The sequence below is a fragment of the Eutrigla gurnardus genome, assembly GCF_963514095.1.
Source record: "Eutrigla gurnardus genome assembly, chromosome: 5".
In the NCBI taxonomy this organism is placed as follows: Eukaryota; Metazoa; Chordata; class Actinopteri; order Perciformes; family Triglidae; genus Eutrigla; species Eutrigla gurnardus.
Genome location: NC_139919.1, coordinates 11421008 through 11441552, shown reverse-complemented (window position 1 = coordinate 11441552; position 20545 = coordinate 11421008). Strand labels below are relative to the sequence as shown.

Genomic DNA, 20545 nt, shown 5'->3' with positions numbered 1-20545 from the left:
CTATTAATGACACAGCTGCTTCAATGCATTTGCGTTTTCTATACGTTTGCACACTTTATGGTTATTCAGTGAGCGCTGCGTGATCCTGACCGAATGCCCTGCTGTTGCATTGATGCGGTGAACAACAATGACATCTTGCAATTTTCTCTGAGAATGGGATTGTCACCGGAGCAACGGAGGACAATTTACACATTTTTGCATGTCAACGCTGCGTTTATAAAGATATGTGGTTTATTCCCTCAGTGGGAGGAGATAAGAGTGACGGTGAAAGAGAGATGGAGAAACACCGATAGCGTCGTGTTTGTGAGGGAAAGTGCTGAGTGAGAACGTGTGTTCGCCTATTTCCAAAAGATAAGGCAGCGAAACCAACGCCAACCTCGTCTGCTATCGAATAACTCTCGGTCTGCTCGGAGGACCTAACAACTCTCTTATTAGAATCACATTCATGGATCAGTCCAGTCACACGTTTCCCACACTGATCTCTTCCTGATTTGGATCCTTAGTTTAGCATAAACAAGCAGTAATTAGTGCGAGATTATGTCAGAATCTTCTCACGGCGTGACAAAACGCCTCCAGTCTGCTTGGTGTTTGTTTCACGTGAGCATGTTTGGCATTCTAGTAATGAGCCTGGTCCTTAAAGGTACCCTGCAGGCCGGGGAGTGCTCCCTGCAAGTCCATTCCCCGTCTGGCTGACCTTAATCTGGATTAGTTGATATTCTTTCCTTGGATTAACAACTTGTGCTTCAATTAAACTTCACGCAGCCCAATGAGTTTGAATCATGGCATTACAGGACGCTGCATGGAGCTCGAAGTGAAACTGAAAAGGCTCCAAGTTCAGTGTTTCCTCCGTGGGCAGCCTCTGCTGTCCAGCCAAACCATCTGTCCCGGAGGGATTTTTTTGGCCTACCAAGTCTTAAGGCTACTGTGCTATGAAAAGGCATTCCTAGACAATGTGGAGACGTGCAGAGAGGCAGTAGCTAAAGAGTTAGAGGGACTCTCTCTGAAATGCTTTAAAAGAAATTCCTCAAAAGTTTTTTTTTTCCTTAAAGCTTTGTGGATTGAGACAAACAAAACAAAAAAAACATGTTTAGACTGGATGAATAATATTAGACCCAAGCCCTCTAAAGAGAACACAGGAGAGCTAGAACCTCTTTTTTAGAACAAAAACATCAATCCCATTCTTCTCAATTAGTTTGTAAAATGCCTTGAGATTCTCTTTTCGGCTTCTTTTTGACTTGAGTTTTATCATGTGTGATCAAGTTCCCACTTTCACAGAGAACAGTGACATGGGGTTCAGAGACAGGAAAAAAAATCATGTCGTTTAGGTAATCCAGTGGTTGTTTTCAAAAAGTTCAAACCACGAGCGGTCAGAACATGAAAATACTTTTGCGTATTATGTTGAAAACGTCATGTAAACGACTCCTGAATGTCACCTGGAAAACATGCATCTTCAATGAGAAACACCTTATAAATTACATTTACATGCCCTTGAGAAAGGCTCTCACCCACTCATTCAAGCCACAAGCTTGACTATAGCGTCTGGTTGCCAACAGTGGATGGCTGCTCCTGCACTGAGCTGCTCCCAGGTGTGAATGTGTGTAACGGTATGAAGGAGAAGCAGACTACTTGAATGTCTGCTCCCTGGGTAGAAAGATGAGAATTCAATGGTCTACTGATGAACCAAGCTCCAAGTCAGATGGAAATTATATCACTTTAATGGAAAACAAACCCCTCGCTGTGTGACAGTCTGGCGTGCTTTATATTTCTCAGACATACAGTAGCATTTATTGTGTTAGAAATATCTCATTATTTTTCTTAACTCTTGAGCTTTTAGTTAAACAGGTAGGAATAAACAGTGGTGGCCCATAGCTGGATTTACCTGAAATATGAGCTACATGTCAAATGAAAGAAGAGCGCTGGCATGCAGTGGAAAAATAGAAAGAGGAATTAAGACCCACGGAGGACTAGAGGGATGTGCATGTGAGGGAGGGCACGCATTGAAGACTTTAGTTTGACTGACAGTGGATATTGAAGGCTGATATTGCTGATACTATCAGGCTATTTTTTTGCCACATTCTTTCATTTAGATGCTCCATTTTAGGCATTGCTCTAGAATTGAATTGTCTTAATGTATAAACATAGAATAATAGTAGAACGGTAATTTGACTATAACACCCGTAAGGCTTGGTTGCAGCTCCAGAGACAGATGGCTGGCTAGTTAGCTAGATAGCTTGTTCTTCTGTGGAGCATTCAGTAGTGACGCGAACCTACAGAACATTAGACCCAGCACTGCCGCTGGCAACCATCCCACTGTGTAGCATGAAAGCATGGTGGAATTAGCCGGCTCCGCCATGCTTTCATGCTGCACTGGTTACAGAAAATGTGCCAAACAAAGTTGGCAATCATCTAGCGATTGTAATGTGCTTTTGCATGGATGAAGCATTACGTTGTTTAATTTTACTTGTGAACGTTCCTTTATGGTTTCATTCATTACAGCATACCTCACCTTAGTGAGTCCGCCATGGCAACGCATAATACACATACAAATGGCCACCGCTCTGTATGGGAATTTCTGCACTACTCATACTGTATTCCTATGTTGTCATGCACCTGAAATAGCAAATAGGCTAGTATTACTTCCTTAATGTGATGGTTAAACAGGATATAATGACATGACGGATCAATCTAATTAATAAAAGGTGGGGTTGTTTGAAAAGAGTTTTATTGCAACATGGTTGTAGGGATGCAATTATTGGTCCTTGGGGCAGACAGTCCACCACACAGTCCAAACAGAAAGTCTTGGAAAAGACTGAAATGTGATGGATTCCCTGGAAATTTGGCACCGACATTCACAGTCCCCAGAGCATTCCAACCTTGGTCATCCACCCACTTTTTGCAGCTTTGTTTGAGAAAGTTCATCCGTCATAACAACTTTGGCCCATGGATTTCTGAAATTCAGTATAAGGCCTGACATATCAGTCCACTGCTTTGGAACCCTGCTGAACAAAACCAGCAGCACAGCTGAGAGCGGGACTCAGAAAGAGAATGGAGTTTGGGGGGGGGGGGGGGGGGGGTCAGGAGGACAAGAAGGGGAGGATAAGAGGAGGGGAGAGTGAAGAGAGAAAAGGAGCAGAGAGGAGAGACAAGAGGCCCAATTGACTTTAGGGCCTCACTTGTCTTTTTCTGGTCTCTCAATTGCTGCCCTCATCCCCCTTTTCCACTCTCTCACCCCCCCTCTCTCTCTCTCTCTCTGTCCCGCCGTGCCAAGTGGTTGGTTTTGTCCATGCATACCGGGCCGTGGCGGGGAGGGGGGGGAGGTGTTGGACGGGTGGAGGTGGAGGTGGTGACTGTTCCTGTCGCTGACTAGATCATATGTGACACTGTAAGCCCTTTTACCCCGGCGCAGCCCGACTTAAATCCTCTTCTCTGTACTGACTGACAGCGGCCAGACGTCCTCCAGCTTAGACCTTAGAAGCTTTTGTTTCCCCTCCTGCCCTAGATGACGTGCAAACCAGTGTTTTGATACATTTTTTTTACACAGCGTCCATGACCGGTCATGTAGCTGTGATACTGGCACGGTTTGTGGTTATACACATGTTTTTTCTCGAATCCCCATTAAGTCATGAAAGTGGTTCCGACTGTTTTTGTGGGCAAATATTGTTTTAATTACGAGGACTCATCGTCAGCATCCTGTTACAATGGCCCCCAGCACTGACGGGAAAAATACAAGCAGATCTGATTTTATAGTGTTTTACATGCTCAGGATAAGATCCTGCTGCTTTTTGTTTGTTTTCCTGCAAGAAATGAGAGTATCTGAGTTATTTAAAGCAGTTTAGTCTAAACATATCTCATAGAGATTTTGTTTCCGAACACAATCTGCCTTTCAGTGGATGCATTGTTTAAAATGTTGAATTAATATGTCACTTGTCCGGGCTCTGTTTGTGTGTCTGCCTGGGTGTGGAGTGACTTTGGGATGCACTCTTGTGTTTCATCCCCACAGATATTATAATGATTGAGAATTTTTTGTTGTTGTTGTTGCTAGTCTAAACAATTTTCTAAACACCAACATTGTCAGACTTTGGTGTTTCAAGAAGCCCTTTGTTTGAGTGATTGCTGGTTCCACTTCCCAATTCAGGACAGCGTTGCTCTTTTGTTGTCTGAGTATTTTTTTCTGTCAAATTCCCAAATACACACAAGTCTTGTTGTCCGTGCGGTTTGTCCCTTCTTCGGGGGGTAAAAGTCTGGAGAATTTATTTAAACAAGGCGTGATAGAAATGTACTACAGAAGTCGTGTCCTCTGCTGCTTTCCTTCCCCCTGATCCGCAAAATACATGTCAGAGCTGCAGGAGAGGTCAACTAACAAATGACACCCTTGTGCTAAACTGGGGGTTTTGACCCCGGAGTAACCAAGGGCTCCCACAATGCAACTGCTCGGAGGAATTAATCATCACCTTCTGACCTCGCGCGCTGACCCTCTAAACCCTGGAGAAAACCTAAAGGTGTTATGGATGATAGTCGAGGCCGAGAGAAAGGAGGGGGAGAGTGAGAAAAAAAAGTCTTCCTCTCATGGGGCGTCTATGGGGCCTTTATGAGTTGACAATTAATAGTCTCTGTAGGTTTCCTGAATGGGGAATTGAGATGAATTGTCTCTTGGCTATTCAGCTGCGTTCAAGCGTGCCGCGGGACAAAAGAGAGAGAAAGGGAAAGAAAAAAGCGATGGCTGTGAAGGCGAATTACCCATAAGGCTGTTTTTGAAACATTTCCTTTTTGTTTTGCAGACACAGGCCCTATAGGAAGACCTCCATACACTTGTGTGCTCTCACACAGCATCCAGCAAAGTGACCACTTTCAAAAGCCAGAAACCTGCCAAAGCAAAGCCACTTTAAAAATAGTGATCTTTCAACAACCCTTCTTATTTGCAAGCCGTTTAGCCACGGGACTTGTGTGGGAAAACACATCATATCGAGGCTGACGTGTGTTTGTTCATGCTTGACGTCTGAAGGCAGAAATTATATTCATTTATTTCAGTAGCCGCAGAATGACATTCTGCACGTCAGTCGCTTTCTTGCTATACAGACAGTGAGGCATTGATGTTACTGCCCAGCAGTAAATCATGAAGAGAGTGCATCAAATTATGTGGAACTCTAAAGGAATGGGAAGCGAGGACCTCGCTCCATGAAGAAAGTTTTGGATCACGTCCGTATAATGCAAAGGATGAGGCTGGGAATTGCCATGAACAGTGAGAGATAATGAAATGTGCAGGCAACATGGGATGGCCATTGACGTTTTTTTTTTCTTCTTTTTTTTTTTTGAATACGCTAATGATGTCTTAGAGCCCAAGTTTTTCTATAGCCACAGAATTCCTTCCCATGCTATTTTGTCTTGGGGCTGAAGTGCATACAAATGGCTTGTTAATTAAGATGGATGGTACTTCTAAAAGGCCCATCTTCATGATAATAAGAGAGTTAAACATGTGAAGCCTTGTAAGACCTCCTTGTAGTGGTGAAGTGCATGTGGATGTGTGTGCGCTGTGACGGGGGGTTTCCATCACACATGTATGAATGAACATGTCATAGCCTACCGTGTGATTGGTGCACAGTTTGCATTTTCATCCATTTGTATCTGTGTGTGAGAAAGAGAAAAGAGGGGCAGAGCTATCTCAGGGTCCTCCAGTCTGTTTCCATGAATGGCCTCAGCAGGGGGAAACTGTCCCTCATTGTCAAGTCATTTGGCAGAAGTCTTTTTTTACGCCACCTCATGTTAAATTCATCAACATTTCTCCATCATTTTTTTTTTCTCTTTTGCCCCTCAGAATATCTTCAGATCAGGTTGTCTTGCCGAGCTGGTTCCTGCTGAGGCCCAAATGACCACGGCAGATGTATGGTGCACCAAAAAAACGAGCTATAGCTTTCATGAAGATGAAACAACAATAAATGAAATTATTTCTGGGATCAATTTCTCAAAACAAAGCTCAAAATAACCGAGTTGGCTTATGTGATGTGAGGCTATAGTTTAAAGAGTTTGACCAGGCTGTATTAATCCATTTGGCCACAAGGGGCAGAGGAAATCAGAAGCAGACTCACAGACTGTAGTGCTATGATAATGTTACTGCTAATGAATTAGCAAACAAGCCTACAGACACAGAGCAGCATTATCATTCATGTATAGCTGTTTTTTTTCTTGATGCATGAGAGTAGTATTCACTGTCCTCTCAGCTCTATTTTGGTCTATTAAAAAAACAAACAAACACCTGACTCCTTAACTTGCTAACGCGTTAGCTAAACTTTATTGTCTGCTGTTTGGCACCAGGAAGGTAGTGTTCAGTGGGTTTATTAGAAGTGTTTTTGCTGCAAACAGCTGCACTAGTTGGATGTATAAACTTTTTTTGGTCAGGAGAAGTTACAGCACATAACTCTTAAAACCTCAAATTGTTGTTTTCACGCTCCTCGGATGTCGATCCAGATTTTCCGCTCAACTAAGCTAACCACTTCCCTGCTCTTGCTCCGTAACGTACGTAATGAGAGTGGTGTCTTTCTTACCTAACTCAGTAAGAGCACCAACATGTTTCTCAAAATGTCAAATGAGTACAGAATAGTGCTGCAGGGATGACGTTTTTTTTTGTAGGCCACCCAGGAAAGTTAGCATCCCTCGACAAAAATAGAATGGGGTTTTTCCATTGGATTTTGGATTATTGCAGACAATATGCTCCATGGCAAACAAACTTCAAAATTCACAAATGCGGTTTAATTATTGATTGATGATTTTTTTTAACAACAGACCTTGTGTGAGGCATCCAACTAAAAACCCATTGACTTTGAGGTGAGGGAGCCGGGCGTGTTAAAATGCTAGCTCCTTTCCAGGGTTTAGGTCTCATTCCTGCAGCCTTCTTATCTTTGCAGTTTTTATGAGAACAGAAATATCAAAATGCAGTAGTGCATTCTAAACTTCTGTCCTTTGTTCCAAGTTATCTCTGAAGCTACTCCCCCCCCCCCCCCCCCCCCAATGCACCCTTCCCAACCTTCCCCTTTTGCTCCTCCCAACTCTCATTTTTCTCATAAACTTCTCACACAACTATCCGATCTGTCCTGTTTTGGATTAAAGCTGGTTTCTACACCACCTCTCATGCGTACACACACACACACACACACCAATATGCCTTCCTTACTCGCTGTCCTCTGTTTTTCTACTCATGCTTGTTTAAATGAAGTAAACAGCCGTTAAGTGTCTTTTTTTCACTGCTCACCACAGTATTATTTCCCCAAAGGCCTCTGCCAACCAGTTATGTTGTTCAGTTCAACTTTAGTTCAAAAGTTAAACCTAAAACTGAACTTCATGACAATCTTTAGTCACTTTCAGGCATTGTATCTTAATTATTATGCTCATATTAAATCTTCATGAGGCACGTTTTTTGCGTTTTGACTTGCTGGAACTAAAAGAGGACACATTTCATAGATCAAAACCGTAAGCCCCGTCACCAACAAACAAGTAGACTGTCTGGAAACAACATTTCCTTTGATGCTGTCTGAACTCCCAACCATAGATGTGATGGAAACAAGATCTAATGAATAGATAATCAATGCTCAAACATTATTACAGAAGGTTAATTATTTAACCTAGATTTCTAGGTTAAGGAATTGGCTTACTGTGGGTGCGAGATGTCATCACAGACATGACTTTATAATAATTAGGTCAAACCCAGACTGAGATGCTTCACTAATGCGTCTTTCGTCCCTCCCAACTTCTGTAAATCTCATGCATTCATCACTGGTTGACAGCAACTATGAAATGGATGCCATAATAGTCTTTAAAGCCTCTCGCAGATCTTCCAGAAGTCTTGGAAAGCAACGTTGGCTTTAGATGGTAGATGACTGATATCACCCAGATTTAGCATTTATCTGTTAAAATCCGACTGATGTAAAGCTTGAGAGCATATACTGAGCCATTTGAAACTATCTCTTTATCTTATGTACACTGTATATGTATAAATTTAGGATGGCCCAGACACGTCGCATCAAATTATCATCAAGGGAAGACAATAATATTACTTTTTTGGACATCATGAGAGGTTGAATACTAAAATCAAGTACGTAGCTACACCGCATTGGAATAACAGCTCAAAGCTCAAACACTGAAATATATTCACTCCCTTTCAGCGTGTTAAATTATTGTTGTATTAACTTGTAAGATATATTTGTTATGTTGTAAGTGGTCCAGGTGACGCTGAGTCTGACTACTTCATTATGCTCTTGGAGAGTTTAAGCTGCAGCAATGTGTTCTATTGCAGCTGCTGGATGAAAGTTGAAGCTTGTATCTCCAATTTGGAGGATTTTCCTTCCTCTTATATCAGTTGAAGCACTACATCTCTATGGGCTGGAAAACGTTCCATTGCTCTTATCCATTGTAAAAAAGCGTTGTAGTGAAGTCCAACATAAGGCAGCTCTTGAAAAGCTGACTTGAGAACTGCAAATTAGCTTATGTAAATGTTGAATGTAAAATGTTGGAAATGTAGCCAAACAATTTTAGGAAGTGTCCAAAAAGTGACGATGCCCTTCGAAACTTTTTCAGATAATCATTGTGTTTTTGATCTGCTGTATTTTGAGGGTTTTATGAGTGATTCCAAAGTGTTGTGCGTTTGAGTTTGTCTCCTTTCCATGGTCTGCATGTTTTGAATGCCGTAATTGGAGGTATTTATGGAGGGAGCCGTGTGATAAGGCCCTAGACTCACGCAGCGTCAGTGGCACCAACGCCGATAGACAGCTGACTCCAGTTATGGCCTCGTTCTATTTTTTTAAGAAGTCCTTACAAAAGAAAGATAACGGATAAAAAAAAAAGAAAATACATTTCTTTCCTTGCATCTTCAAAGCATACTTTTCACAAATAGGCTAATTATTTTGTTTTTTACCTTTCATCTCACAAGAAGGAGAAAATGCTTGTTTTGATGTTCTTGTAACCTCTTAATCCAGGGATACAGAACACGCCACATTTAATAGGCTATGGTAATTTCCGTGATGGCTTTGAATGTTGCTCCGGCTTCAAGAAGAGCTAAATCTTGTCTCGCCTCCATTAGTTCTACTCTGATCTTGCACGAGGTCTAATTAAACTTTCCATCAAACTCTCTCAGGTAGGAATACGAGGGGAAGAGTTGTGGTTTTTTTTATAGCGAAGAAGAAACCCAGTTTGCAGCACTCGCGGTTGGATACGCCGCCATTAAAAAATGGCAATTCATCACAATTTGTTTCCACTCCTGTGTGCAGAGATTCCACCGTGCCCAGTACCTCTGTGAAACAATCCCCTGGTCCAGATGATCTGGTGGGTCATTCTGAAATGCTCAGAGGGACCCTCGCTTGGCAAGGGTTTGCAGGGGGGCTTGAAGGGGCCTGCTGTAGACAAACAATCTTTTAACAGTTGGTGAAGTGGTCCACCGAGAGGACAGTGATCCCCTTTATTGAAACCACTTGTCTGACATTGTCTCACCCCTTGTTGGTTACATACGGCCAAGGTGCTTTTTGATCGCTTGCAGGCTCTCCTGTTTTGTTTTGTCTGCCTCATTCTCTTACTCACTGTAGAACTTTTTTTTTCTTTCCATGGAAGTGCAGGGTTTTTTTCAGGGGGGGGGGGTATGATCGTATCCTGACTTCTCCCTTGCACAGTGCGTTGAGGTTTGGCTGAGGTCCAGCTTTGTCTGCTTTTTCCCGGGCACATTCCCATCTCCGGAGCACGCATGCACTTTGCCGAGCCTGATGGCTGTGGTTGGAAGATGAATTACTCTGCAGCCGTTTGTTTGACAGATCCAGCCAGTCACGTTTGTACACGTGTTAAAGAAACCGTGCGGAAGAGATCAGTTTGACCTTCACCTTCCTTTTCTGTTGTTAAAAGACAGAGCCGGGATGGCACCTTTACCTGGGTCCTTGAACCAACAAGTTCTTAACTTTAAAAACAACCACAAGAAGAGGTCGAGAAGAACGCGAAGATGAAGCGGAATGATGACTGTCTTTGTCTGCGCATCTCAGAGGAATTAATTACGTTGAATGTGGCACAATTTCTTTCCTTTCATAGCATAGCATTGATCCGGGTACGTGGATCCTACCATACGGTTTCCAGATCAAGAAAGGCAAACACAGACGTGGGCTTTTTCTAGAACGTTGGTCATCAATTTTCAAAGTTGATGACAGATTCCTCCACCATACAGTAGCTCTTCAATAAAGGAGGCAGGAACTATGATTTTCCAACGTGCATGGAGTTAGAGTTTATACAGTCGTGGGAATCAGGACGTCCTCGCTGACCTGGCTGGGCATGGTTCTTCGACGGTATCGCAGTCGGCGGTTAGAAGGGATGTAACCTCTCCGTCTGCATACGAGAAGGCCCGGTGATGACTCCCCTGCTCCTTCGGAGACGCGTAGCAATCGGAGCCCTTGTATTTTTCTGCTTCTGTTGGAATACTCTACTAACCAGCCCAAGCTGTACCAGCCTTCGCCTCGGTCCTCACATTACACGAGGCCCCAGCTGAGGCATTAGACCGACGTAACCTTAGATAACCATCATGTCATTGTAAACAAACATCATACCCCTGATTTGCTTAGAGTTGGTTATTTATTTATCACACGTTGTGGAATCAGCACCTTTCAAAGGCTTTTAGTTTAGACTGGATTTAATGCAAAAATTCCTTTGTGCTATTAAGCTGTTTATACTGCGCCAAAGCCTGACTAATTCCTTTTAACAGCACATGATTCTGGCTGGGACTCTTATGATGAAGTGTTGTATTTGGAATTGCATTGTGATCCCAGTTTTTTTTTTTTTTTCTTGACACATTAGGTGCAACTAGGGCTCACGTCACATCAGTAAAAAAAAAAGAAAATGCACGCTGCAAAGTGGAATCAATCAATCTCAGAGGCCGAGTACAACGAGAGCTGGAAGTCGGCGCTTCCCTCAACCCTTGAACCCGAGTCGTCAACAGCATCTAACGACACGTTTAATCATTTTGAAATGATTGCTTCCTGCAGGAGGCGCACCCTGCTCCAGTTTTTACGATCAGATGAGCTCAAACGTTTACGGGCCAACTGTTGCATCAGTTGCACTCAGTTCACATTTCGTTTCCAGCGAGGTCTGCTTTGCGAGAAATGTTTGTGCTAATGATGTGAGTTTCATCCTTCTCACTCAGACGTTTGTGGTGTTCAATGGAGCAAGCATGCACTGTATTACTCATCTGTAATGCAAACCATTCCTCTTTTAATTAATCTGACCCTCTGCTGGTTATTAGAAATAGCTGAGCGGGTAACTGACAAAATATGTGTGCGGCGTACATGGTATTGTGCTCAAATGATAGATTTCTTGCTCCTTCAGTGACTCTTTTCCCCCCCCAGTCTGTCTCTCTGTCTGCAGAGGTCTTGGCAGAACTGCAAGTATGAGACATTTTAAGTGGGGAACATATGAAAACCTGTGTTACTTCCACTTTTTAGATGTGGGGGGAAATATGACAAAAAGTTGTTTGCTCTCAGGGACGCAGGTGATGCTTTTACCTTCAGCTGTAACCAGAACTGTTTCTCTTCACTTTGGATATTACAATGTGGTGGTGGGATGGAATTATTTTTGGTATATTCCATTACTCTTGAGGTAAGTGTCTGCACTTTGATGTCTGCTTCGCTTCCACGAGCAAGTCGTTTTAAAGATGGTCGAATGCGGAGTGTCAGGATAACTAAATTTGAATGAATGATGCAGCAACACATGCTTCTCCCAAATTACAAAAACATACACAGTATTTTCTCAGCAAGGCAGATACTTTTATATTAGTGTGAGCCAATGCTCCTTTGAAACTTCTGCCTTCACCCCGATGCGGTGGAAGTTAATGGAACTGCATTTGTGCTCCTCGTGGCAATAAAATTGCATGTATTAACAAAACTCAAAAGCAGAATGTTTCCATAATCAGTGTTCTGGTTGCTTGTGGGTCATAATCCACAGATCTCCCCCAAAACAGTTTTCATACATTCTATTTCTTTGGTTGGAAGTTCCCATGAGGTCAGTACATTATTCTGAATAACCAGGTCATTTTTACTGGAAAAACAATTTACTGTTGAATATATCAGATGGATTTTCCCATGCTTTGAGCACAAATAAATATATATATTCATATTCTCCACATTTATATTGGGGTCACTGTAGAAATTCCAGATAAGTCCAAACCAAGGCACAATAATATAAAACTAACTGCATGACTGGATACAACTCGAGGTTATGGGAGGAAAAATATGCATTTCTCTAATATGGATGAACTGAGCCTTTACATTTAAATTCCATGAGTGAGAAAGGGGGATTACGTAACATAAACTCAGACATCTAAATTATCCCACCTGTCAGTCCTGCGTATATCACATCAACTCTGGGAATTTTGTGACAAGATTAATTTATCGCCACTGAGTACGAGCTCCAGCCTCAACCTCTTGGACAAATACCTTCCATCACTTAAGGTCTCATAATCGACAGCGCTCAGGAACCACTTGACGCGTGAATCATTCATACCGCCCCATAAATAATAAAACTCTGGCAGCCAGTTGGCAGCACCTGCAACTTGAAACAGTAGTTCCTGAAACACAATCTTTTAGCTTGTAAACTAATGTGTTTCACCTGCCTCGGCCGGGACGTCTGGGTCGGCTGCAGACAGGTAGAGGGGAACAAAAACCTCCCTTCCTGCTCCTCTCAGCCTCCCCCCTTTTCCGACCTTGCTTCCTCTTCCTCCGATGCATTTTTCACCAAAGCTTTTGATATATTCCTGTCCCGTGGGAGCCTGGCTAATGCAAACTGGAAGCATGAGGCGTAATTATTTCTCAAAACTGCACTTCTACCCTAATTAGTTCACTCCTCAGAAGTGGGCCGTGCATTATTTACACATCAAGGGGACACACAGGGCGGGAGATAAATATTCATTGTTTGTTGACTTTGCCCCGGTCCCTCGGCTCAAGTTGAGTCGAGAGCCGCTGTCACTGTGGCTTGTTTGTGCGACTTTAGCATCGCTGGTGCCCAGCACATAATCTGTCTTGTTCTTTTGTAATTATCTCCACTCATGCCGACACCAAACATGGAGTCGGTTTAATAAGTGGACAACATCCTCGCCCTGGCACAAGCGGATCAGATGAATACGTGTTCACTGATGAGATTTGTTGTAATTGTGACCTTGCGCGGATTTGCCCTGCTGCAGTCGGTGTCATCATAGCAGTAAACACTCGAGGAGCATATTTTATTCAGCCTCTGACACCATTTCAGCTATGTCTCCCTGTAGCTTTTTTGTTCTGGGTCATCTTTAATGAATTGAGCTGTTTTGAGTTGGGTTTTTTTTAACAAAAGAAGTCTATTACGAAGAGTTTCCTGCTACTGTTGGTTGCAAAGCAGATTTATGGGACATGTGAAGTCTGCTTTTCCTGTCAATAGCCGGGTATGAATAGGCTGCTGTACGTGACCCCCACCTCGGTGGTCATATGGCCTTGAGGGCTATTGTCTGCTCTGTGAATGCCTGCTGGGAAACTCCTGTTGCCTCAAAAAGCTGCACCTATTGTAGTCTTTTGACAACTGTTCTTTTCCAATTTCCTATTTCATCTCGCTAACGCGTAGCCTGATCTGTGAGTGTTTCAGGGCGGGGGGTTGCGAAAGAGAGGTTTGGGCATCTTGTGATCCCTGGCACAAGAATTACCATAATCACTGTCAACATTAATGGAGATCCTATCACTGGAGAATTTAAACATGGCTTTTCCATATTTATAGATATTTATAGAGTCAATAAACAGAGAATGCGCAGCAAAATGTCTGTTGTGATTCAAAAGCGAGTCGTGTTTACTGGCTTTGAAATGCATATTTGGGTTAGTGGATGAGGCGGAGGGGATCGCAGTTTAAGTTGTGGGATATTAGTGGAAATGTAATATCGCCACACTAGACTCATAACATCTGAAACCATACATGTCTCACTCTCACTGTCTCCAGCGTTTCTACTTTCTCCCAGACATTTGCATAGCTGAGCTTAACTGTAGCAATAATGTATTGTGATTTGATGAAGCATTTTCATATTTCTTCTATGAATTCTATTGCTGTTTGAGTAGGATGGCAGTCAAGTGCACACACACTAGAGTGGGGAAATAATTTCTTGAAGAACCTGGCATTGTTGCACTGTTATTTTCACACTGAAAGGGCCATAAAGTTGGAGGCACAATTCTGTCTAAAATATTGTATGCAGTCATTTTATGATTTCCCTTAATCAAAGTTGCCTATCCAAAGCCATTTAAAAGAATAGCCTGTCCACATACTCTGGCCTGGTAAAATATTAACTGCAAACCATGATGACGATGGAGGGTTCTCCAAGTGTGGTGAAGAACCGTTGGGGAACTGAGCTCATGTAATCTTTTTTTTTTTTTTCTAAAATGAGGAATGGTTAAATGTCACTTTGATTTGCTGGAAATCACATAATTTATATAAACAAGTGATCTAATCATAGGTTTCACTCTTAGCACTGCTGTGTCTGTAATACATTTAGCTTATCAGAACAAGTCTCACTATATGGGACAAAGTTGGTCCACATGGGGGGTCTGTGGTCCACAGTAATGTGTGTTTATTTTGGTTTTTAAGACATGAAAGTGAAAATCCCTGAGCTGCAGTTAGTTTGCTCTACTGTTACACTCACTGTAAGTCTCTGTGGAAAAGAGCCTCAAGTCAATTTGTAAATTGTACAATTTCCATGAGCTCCGGTGACAGTGGGGTATGTGAGTTCTACCCACAATGCAGTTTTCTAGATATATTAGTTTTCGGCAGTTGAAAATGTGGAGCAGTACTCAATATGTTGTATCTTCTTCAGCTTCCTTCTCTAATGAGTAAGTTCAGTACATTCACCTTGAGTTACACAGGTTGACATATTTGATTTTTAAGTAGTTTAATCACCTCAATCTCATCAATTCACTAAAGCTTAGAAAGAGATAAAAGTGACTGCTAATCTTTTAAGTTATGCTAGTATTCTTTAAGTTTGCCTTGTTTAAGTTGTTTAACAAATTAAATTACAAAATTGAGTATTCAGGAAACAGATAGGAAATGTGGAGACATTTTGTTTAGCAAATACTATCACACCAGCTAGCTTTAGCTAGCCAACATGTTGTCAGGGGTGTTTGCTGCTACTCTGCTTCGCTAGGCCAGTTATCTTTTTAGTAGGTCTCGTTTTTCTTTTATTACTTTTTTACTCCATTATGATTGCATTACTACTTACTACTGTGTATGTATGCTTTAAAAACCTCAGTTTCTAAGTTGTTGAAGCATCACATTTAATTATTCAATTAAAGGAAAAAGTTGGTAAATAAGCTTTAGCTAAGGCTATTACACAAGCTAGCCTTCATTAGCTGGTGTGCATTTAGAGGCTACAATGATTACAACTATGTTGCTGCTATTCTAATCTGAGCTAGGCCATTTCTTTTAGTAGCACACCTTTATCTATTATTACTTCTTTCCCCATTATAATACCAGGTACTGCGTTGTTTGTCTTGTTTAAATTGATTCAAATTCAATCACTACGGTTTTGGTGTTTCAATGGCATAATTGTTTTATAGGAAACAGATGACAAAAGAGTCTGGTGAAGCGATGGTGAAGCGATGACTTTTTCTACTATTAAATCTAAATTCATGATCAATGGGAAAAACAATCATTCTGTTTGGGGAAAAACAATATTCCGTCTCCTTCATTTCTTTACCTTGCAAGTCAATATACCACACTTCATCATGGTCTGACCTTTTCCTCTCCAGCCTCTCTTCTTGTGCAGCTTCTTCATCATCTGAAATCCAAGAAGTTGAACACATTTTTTTTTTCTTTGCAGCGATCTTAACAGCTGTTGCAGGCAGACTGAGGCAGAGCTTTAACGGAAACTGTGGTGTTTATTCTTCCTCTGCAGGTGGAGATCACGCTGCAGGACGTCAACGACAACCCGCCAGTTTTCCCTAATGACATTCTTGATGTGACCATTGAGGAGAACGTTGGAGATGGTTTCAAGATAATGCAGCTAACAGCCACGGATGCAGACAAGGTAATGGCTCGCCCAATTTCTATTCTGTCTGACAGTGTTTTTGCACTTCTCTGTGCCCGTTTTCCACTCCAATGCTTTCAGAATTGATATCCTGGGAGTGATTTGAATTGAAAATAAGCTCTAAATTTTTGTTCCTACAGTGGACTCAAATGAGATTTTGAGGCCAACGCAGCTGTCGTGAATGAAGTCGACGTATTATCTTTACATTGGACCATCATCATGCCAAAAGATATTGCAGCTATTCAGGGTAGAAAACCCAAACATTAAGACCATGGTAGGAATTATGTGCACATCAGTGGTAGAGTGAACAATAGACGACATGTAGAAGTTGTGTTTCGAGAGGGAGTCACCTTTTATTGTTTGCTATCGATCAGCAAAACATGTCAATTAAAAATGTCACCTTGGGCACCAGAAAATTCCCAGACATCTTACAGACTAAACGGCTAATCCATTAATAGGGGAAAAACAACAACATTACATTACATTTATAACGCAGTGAAATCAATGACACAGTGACACAAAGAGCCAGATTGTGCTCCCTTCACCATCACACAGCAATACAAACACATAGATCACCGCTTTGAATCCATCTGTCTACATACATTTAACTCCTCTACACACACACACACACACACACACACACACACACACACACACACACACACACACACACACAGAATTGGACTTTTCTGTCTCATGTTGGCGTTATCTGAGACATGTTGAGGCCTCTGGTGTCACAGAGCCTGAAGGAGAAAGGCCAGCGATTGATTTTTCAGCTTGCCGCTCTGATAGTCCCTCCGTGGCCTCCGTAGTTCACATTACATCAGCGGGATCACTCTCAATTAGTTAAAGGCTCCATCTTTAGCTGCTTTAGGCAGGATGTGGACACTAAATCCTGCAGTGAGTGAAACGCAGGCTCTGCCTGCTTCTCGGAGGTCAGCGGTCCCTCACCAAGCCAAAGGACACAGTTGAAGTGAATGGAAAAAGTCAGGTCATAGATTGGAGAGATTAGAAGCAGAGAATATGGACTCAATTTTAATGTTACATTTGAGGCCACACATATTTTATTGCACAGCTGTTTCCTTGCCACCTTCTCTTCCCTCCGATTGTGAGAAAAGTTGTACAAAGTCGAAATACTACAGTATATTGACTGTAAATCTCGAGGCAGCTCCATCTTTTCAGTAAGCCGTTTTTAAGTTATTATATTAACTTATATTATTTAATTATTTTCTCTTTTTTTTTCTTTTCACCAATGTCTTCACAGCTTTGATCTTGAAAGCATATGGTATTGAAATCAAACTGTGTAGTTCCTTTCCCCATATCTGAGTCAGTCTGAGCTGGCATTTAGTCATTTGTAGAAAATAATGCATTTTTGACATGCACAAAAAGGCATAAGTCTTCCCGAATTATCATTTCCCAAAATATCCAAGTGCTGTCATTCATAAAAAAGTCACATTTTGCTTCCAGACAGAGATTCGAATGGAAAAGAAAGTATAAAGACACTGAAAGAGAATGCAGAAGAGCCTTTTTAGGAATTACAGATTCTAGAGATGTTTACTCCAAACTTCAGTGTGGCCATGAATAGGTTGCTAAATAGAAGCCTGTACTTCATTCCAGCTCTCACTCGGAGCCAGATATGAGGCCGGCCAAGTCTTTGCCCACATCCTTACGCAGGAAACTTAAGTTGCGCTGACACTAAGCGTACGGAACGCATTGGAGCCCTTGTTGAGAAAGCCACATGTGTGAGCCAGTGCGGAGTAGCCAAGAGTGCAAGCTGTTGGCCAGCTGACGGGCTGAATTCAGACATCATAATGATCCCTTCCAATTTAACAGTGCTACATGTGGGATTCATGTGTGAGGGTATTAAAATGCTGTTTCTACGCATCCGGTTTTCGCTATAGGCCCATTTCCACCCCAAAGAGAAGGAAGAGGTTGAAAGAAAATCAATATAAAACGTTGGTCTTTTATCTGATGCAGGCTCGGCCTGTCTGAAAATGGTTCTCACCTCATTTGAAAGAAAAATGCTGCCTTTTGTGCTTTCGGAACGACCATTAATGTTTTATTAGAATTCTGACCTTATGTGGAAAATATGACACAGGTTTAAAAAAAAAAAAAATGTTCTTAATGAAGAGAACTGCAACAATCACTGGTTCAGGAGAGTTCTTTGAAAGTAAAATGTAGAATGTGTGCTTAAACACTTTTTTTGCAGTTTATTTTGCAGTGAATGCATTGAAAACAGATTCACAAGGCATCATTGCAGCTGGTTGGTCCATCTCTACCTTTAGAAGGTCATATATGTTTGAGCTCTCAGTGACAACACGTTGCTTGTTTTTCAGCAGGCTGTATTATGATTGGCTTGCATGCTCTGTGCTGTTACATACAGGAAGCTTACTATCCCCGCCGGCCCTGTCTGCTTCACACCTTTCACTCCCAATAAGAGCTGCCTGCTCCCAAAAACCACTCATCTGCTAAATGAGTTTCCTTTTGCTGCACCCCCCTTCATCCCCAAACAACCAGAGCTGTAAAGTAGTCAACCTCTTGAGTCAAGGTCAAGAGGGCAACCAGTGTGTAAGTGCAGGAGTGTGTCAGATCTTAATTACTTGTGTTAGTTTAGCTAAGAGAGGGAGAGGAGTTAGTGCATTTACATGAGATTTTCATCTGTGTAAATGCATGTCCTATATATGTGTGTGTGTGTGTGTGTGTGTGTGTGTGTGTGTGTGTGTGTGTGTGTGTGTGTGTGTTGGACTGTTGCCCAGATGGACCCCCTGTCCGGCCTCTCCCACCTCCCTTGCTCTGCCTTTGAACCCTATCAGAAAATTAATTGGCAAACTATCGGTGTTGGGTTCCGGACTGCAGCCCAGGTGGCTGATGGGATTTCCAGATCTGGAGATGCTGATTGATGACAGCAGGGTCCTTAGATAAGCGGAGCGGAGCTCAGTCCTCCTCGTCTCCCCCCCATTTTTTACTGGGCCTGGATCTCTGACCGGGTCTCTGGTAATGCAATAAGAGACGGGGTCAAGAAGACGGAGGTTTGATCCGTCATAAAAACAGGCCGCGGGAAAGAGATAAGAGTGAGTCATGAACTTGGCCTTGCGATATTGACTCCATACAAAGCTTTTGGCCAACGGCCGCCATTTCTAGACTTGTTGGTGCATTAACATTTATGCACAGTCTGGTGAAGACAGAAGGGAAAGCAATATATAATATGTCTTTGTGACAGACCGACAGATAGAATTCATTGTGTTTCTGGTCTTTTCCTGGAAGTATATGAACCTGAAATACCTGTATCCATAAATTTGACTTTTCCCTTTTAAGACATTGTTTTAGTAAGATCTTCAGCGTGTGCAACTATAACCTTCATTGGAAAACCTTTTACAAGAGGAGGCGCTTTATTGGGGCGAAGATGCGAAACACCGACGATCAGTGCAACAACAGGGAGTTGAGAACTAATGTCCTAAAATAGCTCTTGTTCCCACGGAAACTGCTCAGATGTTCAAGAGGGGTTGAATATGGATGAATATAACTTGCGTGCTCAGCGAAGACATGCCTGAAAGCTACAGATTATGTGAGCAGTGAGAGCTTGTGTGCTAATGTTGCCCTTCAACATTTCTGCATGCATACAGTTTATGTAAAATGGCGTTTGTTACGTGCGCACCATTGTCCACCAAGGCAGTAAATGTGTCGACATGCAGATACAGCATCAAGCTTAATGCAACGCCTCTACATGTAAGCCTTTCCATTGTCATGATAAGATCAAAAAGCACCGGACATCGCTGAAAGAGTCTCTTTTAGCTTAGCTCTTAACCGGCTGTAACCAGAACTCGGTCCCACTGAATTGCAGTAGCTTTTTGATGTTGCCTTTTCTTTTTGGCAGAAGACACAGAGCGAGACAGTTGTCTGATCTCTGATTGTCCCCGGCACAAATATAAACGTCAAGCTCTGTCGTCAGGCTCATTCAGTTGTCATACGGCATTCAGTCCTCTCCTATTCCAAAGCCTCTTTCTATAGCTATCAGATGTGTCACAGCGCTTGTACTTGTCCGAGGTACCAGGGGATCTATTAGTTGCATTTATAGAGGAACACTATAGCCTCCCAAAGTTCAAAGACTGAGAGCGAGTCTCACCAGAAAATCGCCAGTCAGCTTTTCTCTACCTGGTGTGACCGGTGTCCTCTTCTTGATTAGCCATGAATTATACATTTTATAAAAGATAATGTGATTGATGGTGTGTAAAAGTCGTTTATTTGTGACATATTTCAGATGATAAAATGGCAAAAAATGTTTTTTAAGAAAAACATTTTTAGAGTCAAGTTTGTTTTTTTATCAGAGGAATGTATTATAATCACTGTTCGAGTATATAATCACTTTAAAATTCAATCTAAACAGTCATTGCGTAAAGTAATGAAATTCCTGAGGTACAGGCAGATATAATACTTAACAAGCTAGTTATAAGTCAGGGTAGTAGGTCATTTAAGTGCCCATTGTTTGTTTTACCTGTACTGGCAAAA

At 42.1% G+C, this 20545-nt stretch overlaps 1 protein-coding gene across 2 annotated transcripts in view; it reads left to right on the top strand.

Annotated features, from left to right (window-relative positions):
• The window catches only part of fat4 (FAT atypical cadherin 4), a 99629-nt gene that overhangs the window by 35311 nt on the left and 43773 nt on the right, over window positions 1–20545 (top strand). For both annotated transcript variants that reach the window (XM_084010363.1, XM_084010362.1), the window contains exon 2: window positions 15908–16039. In XM_084010363.1, coding sequence (XP_083866489.1) covers window positions 15908–16039 — 132 coding nt within the window. The remainder of the gene's footprint in view (window positions 1–15907; window positions 16040–20545) is intronic.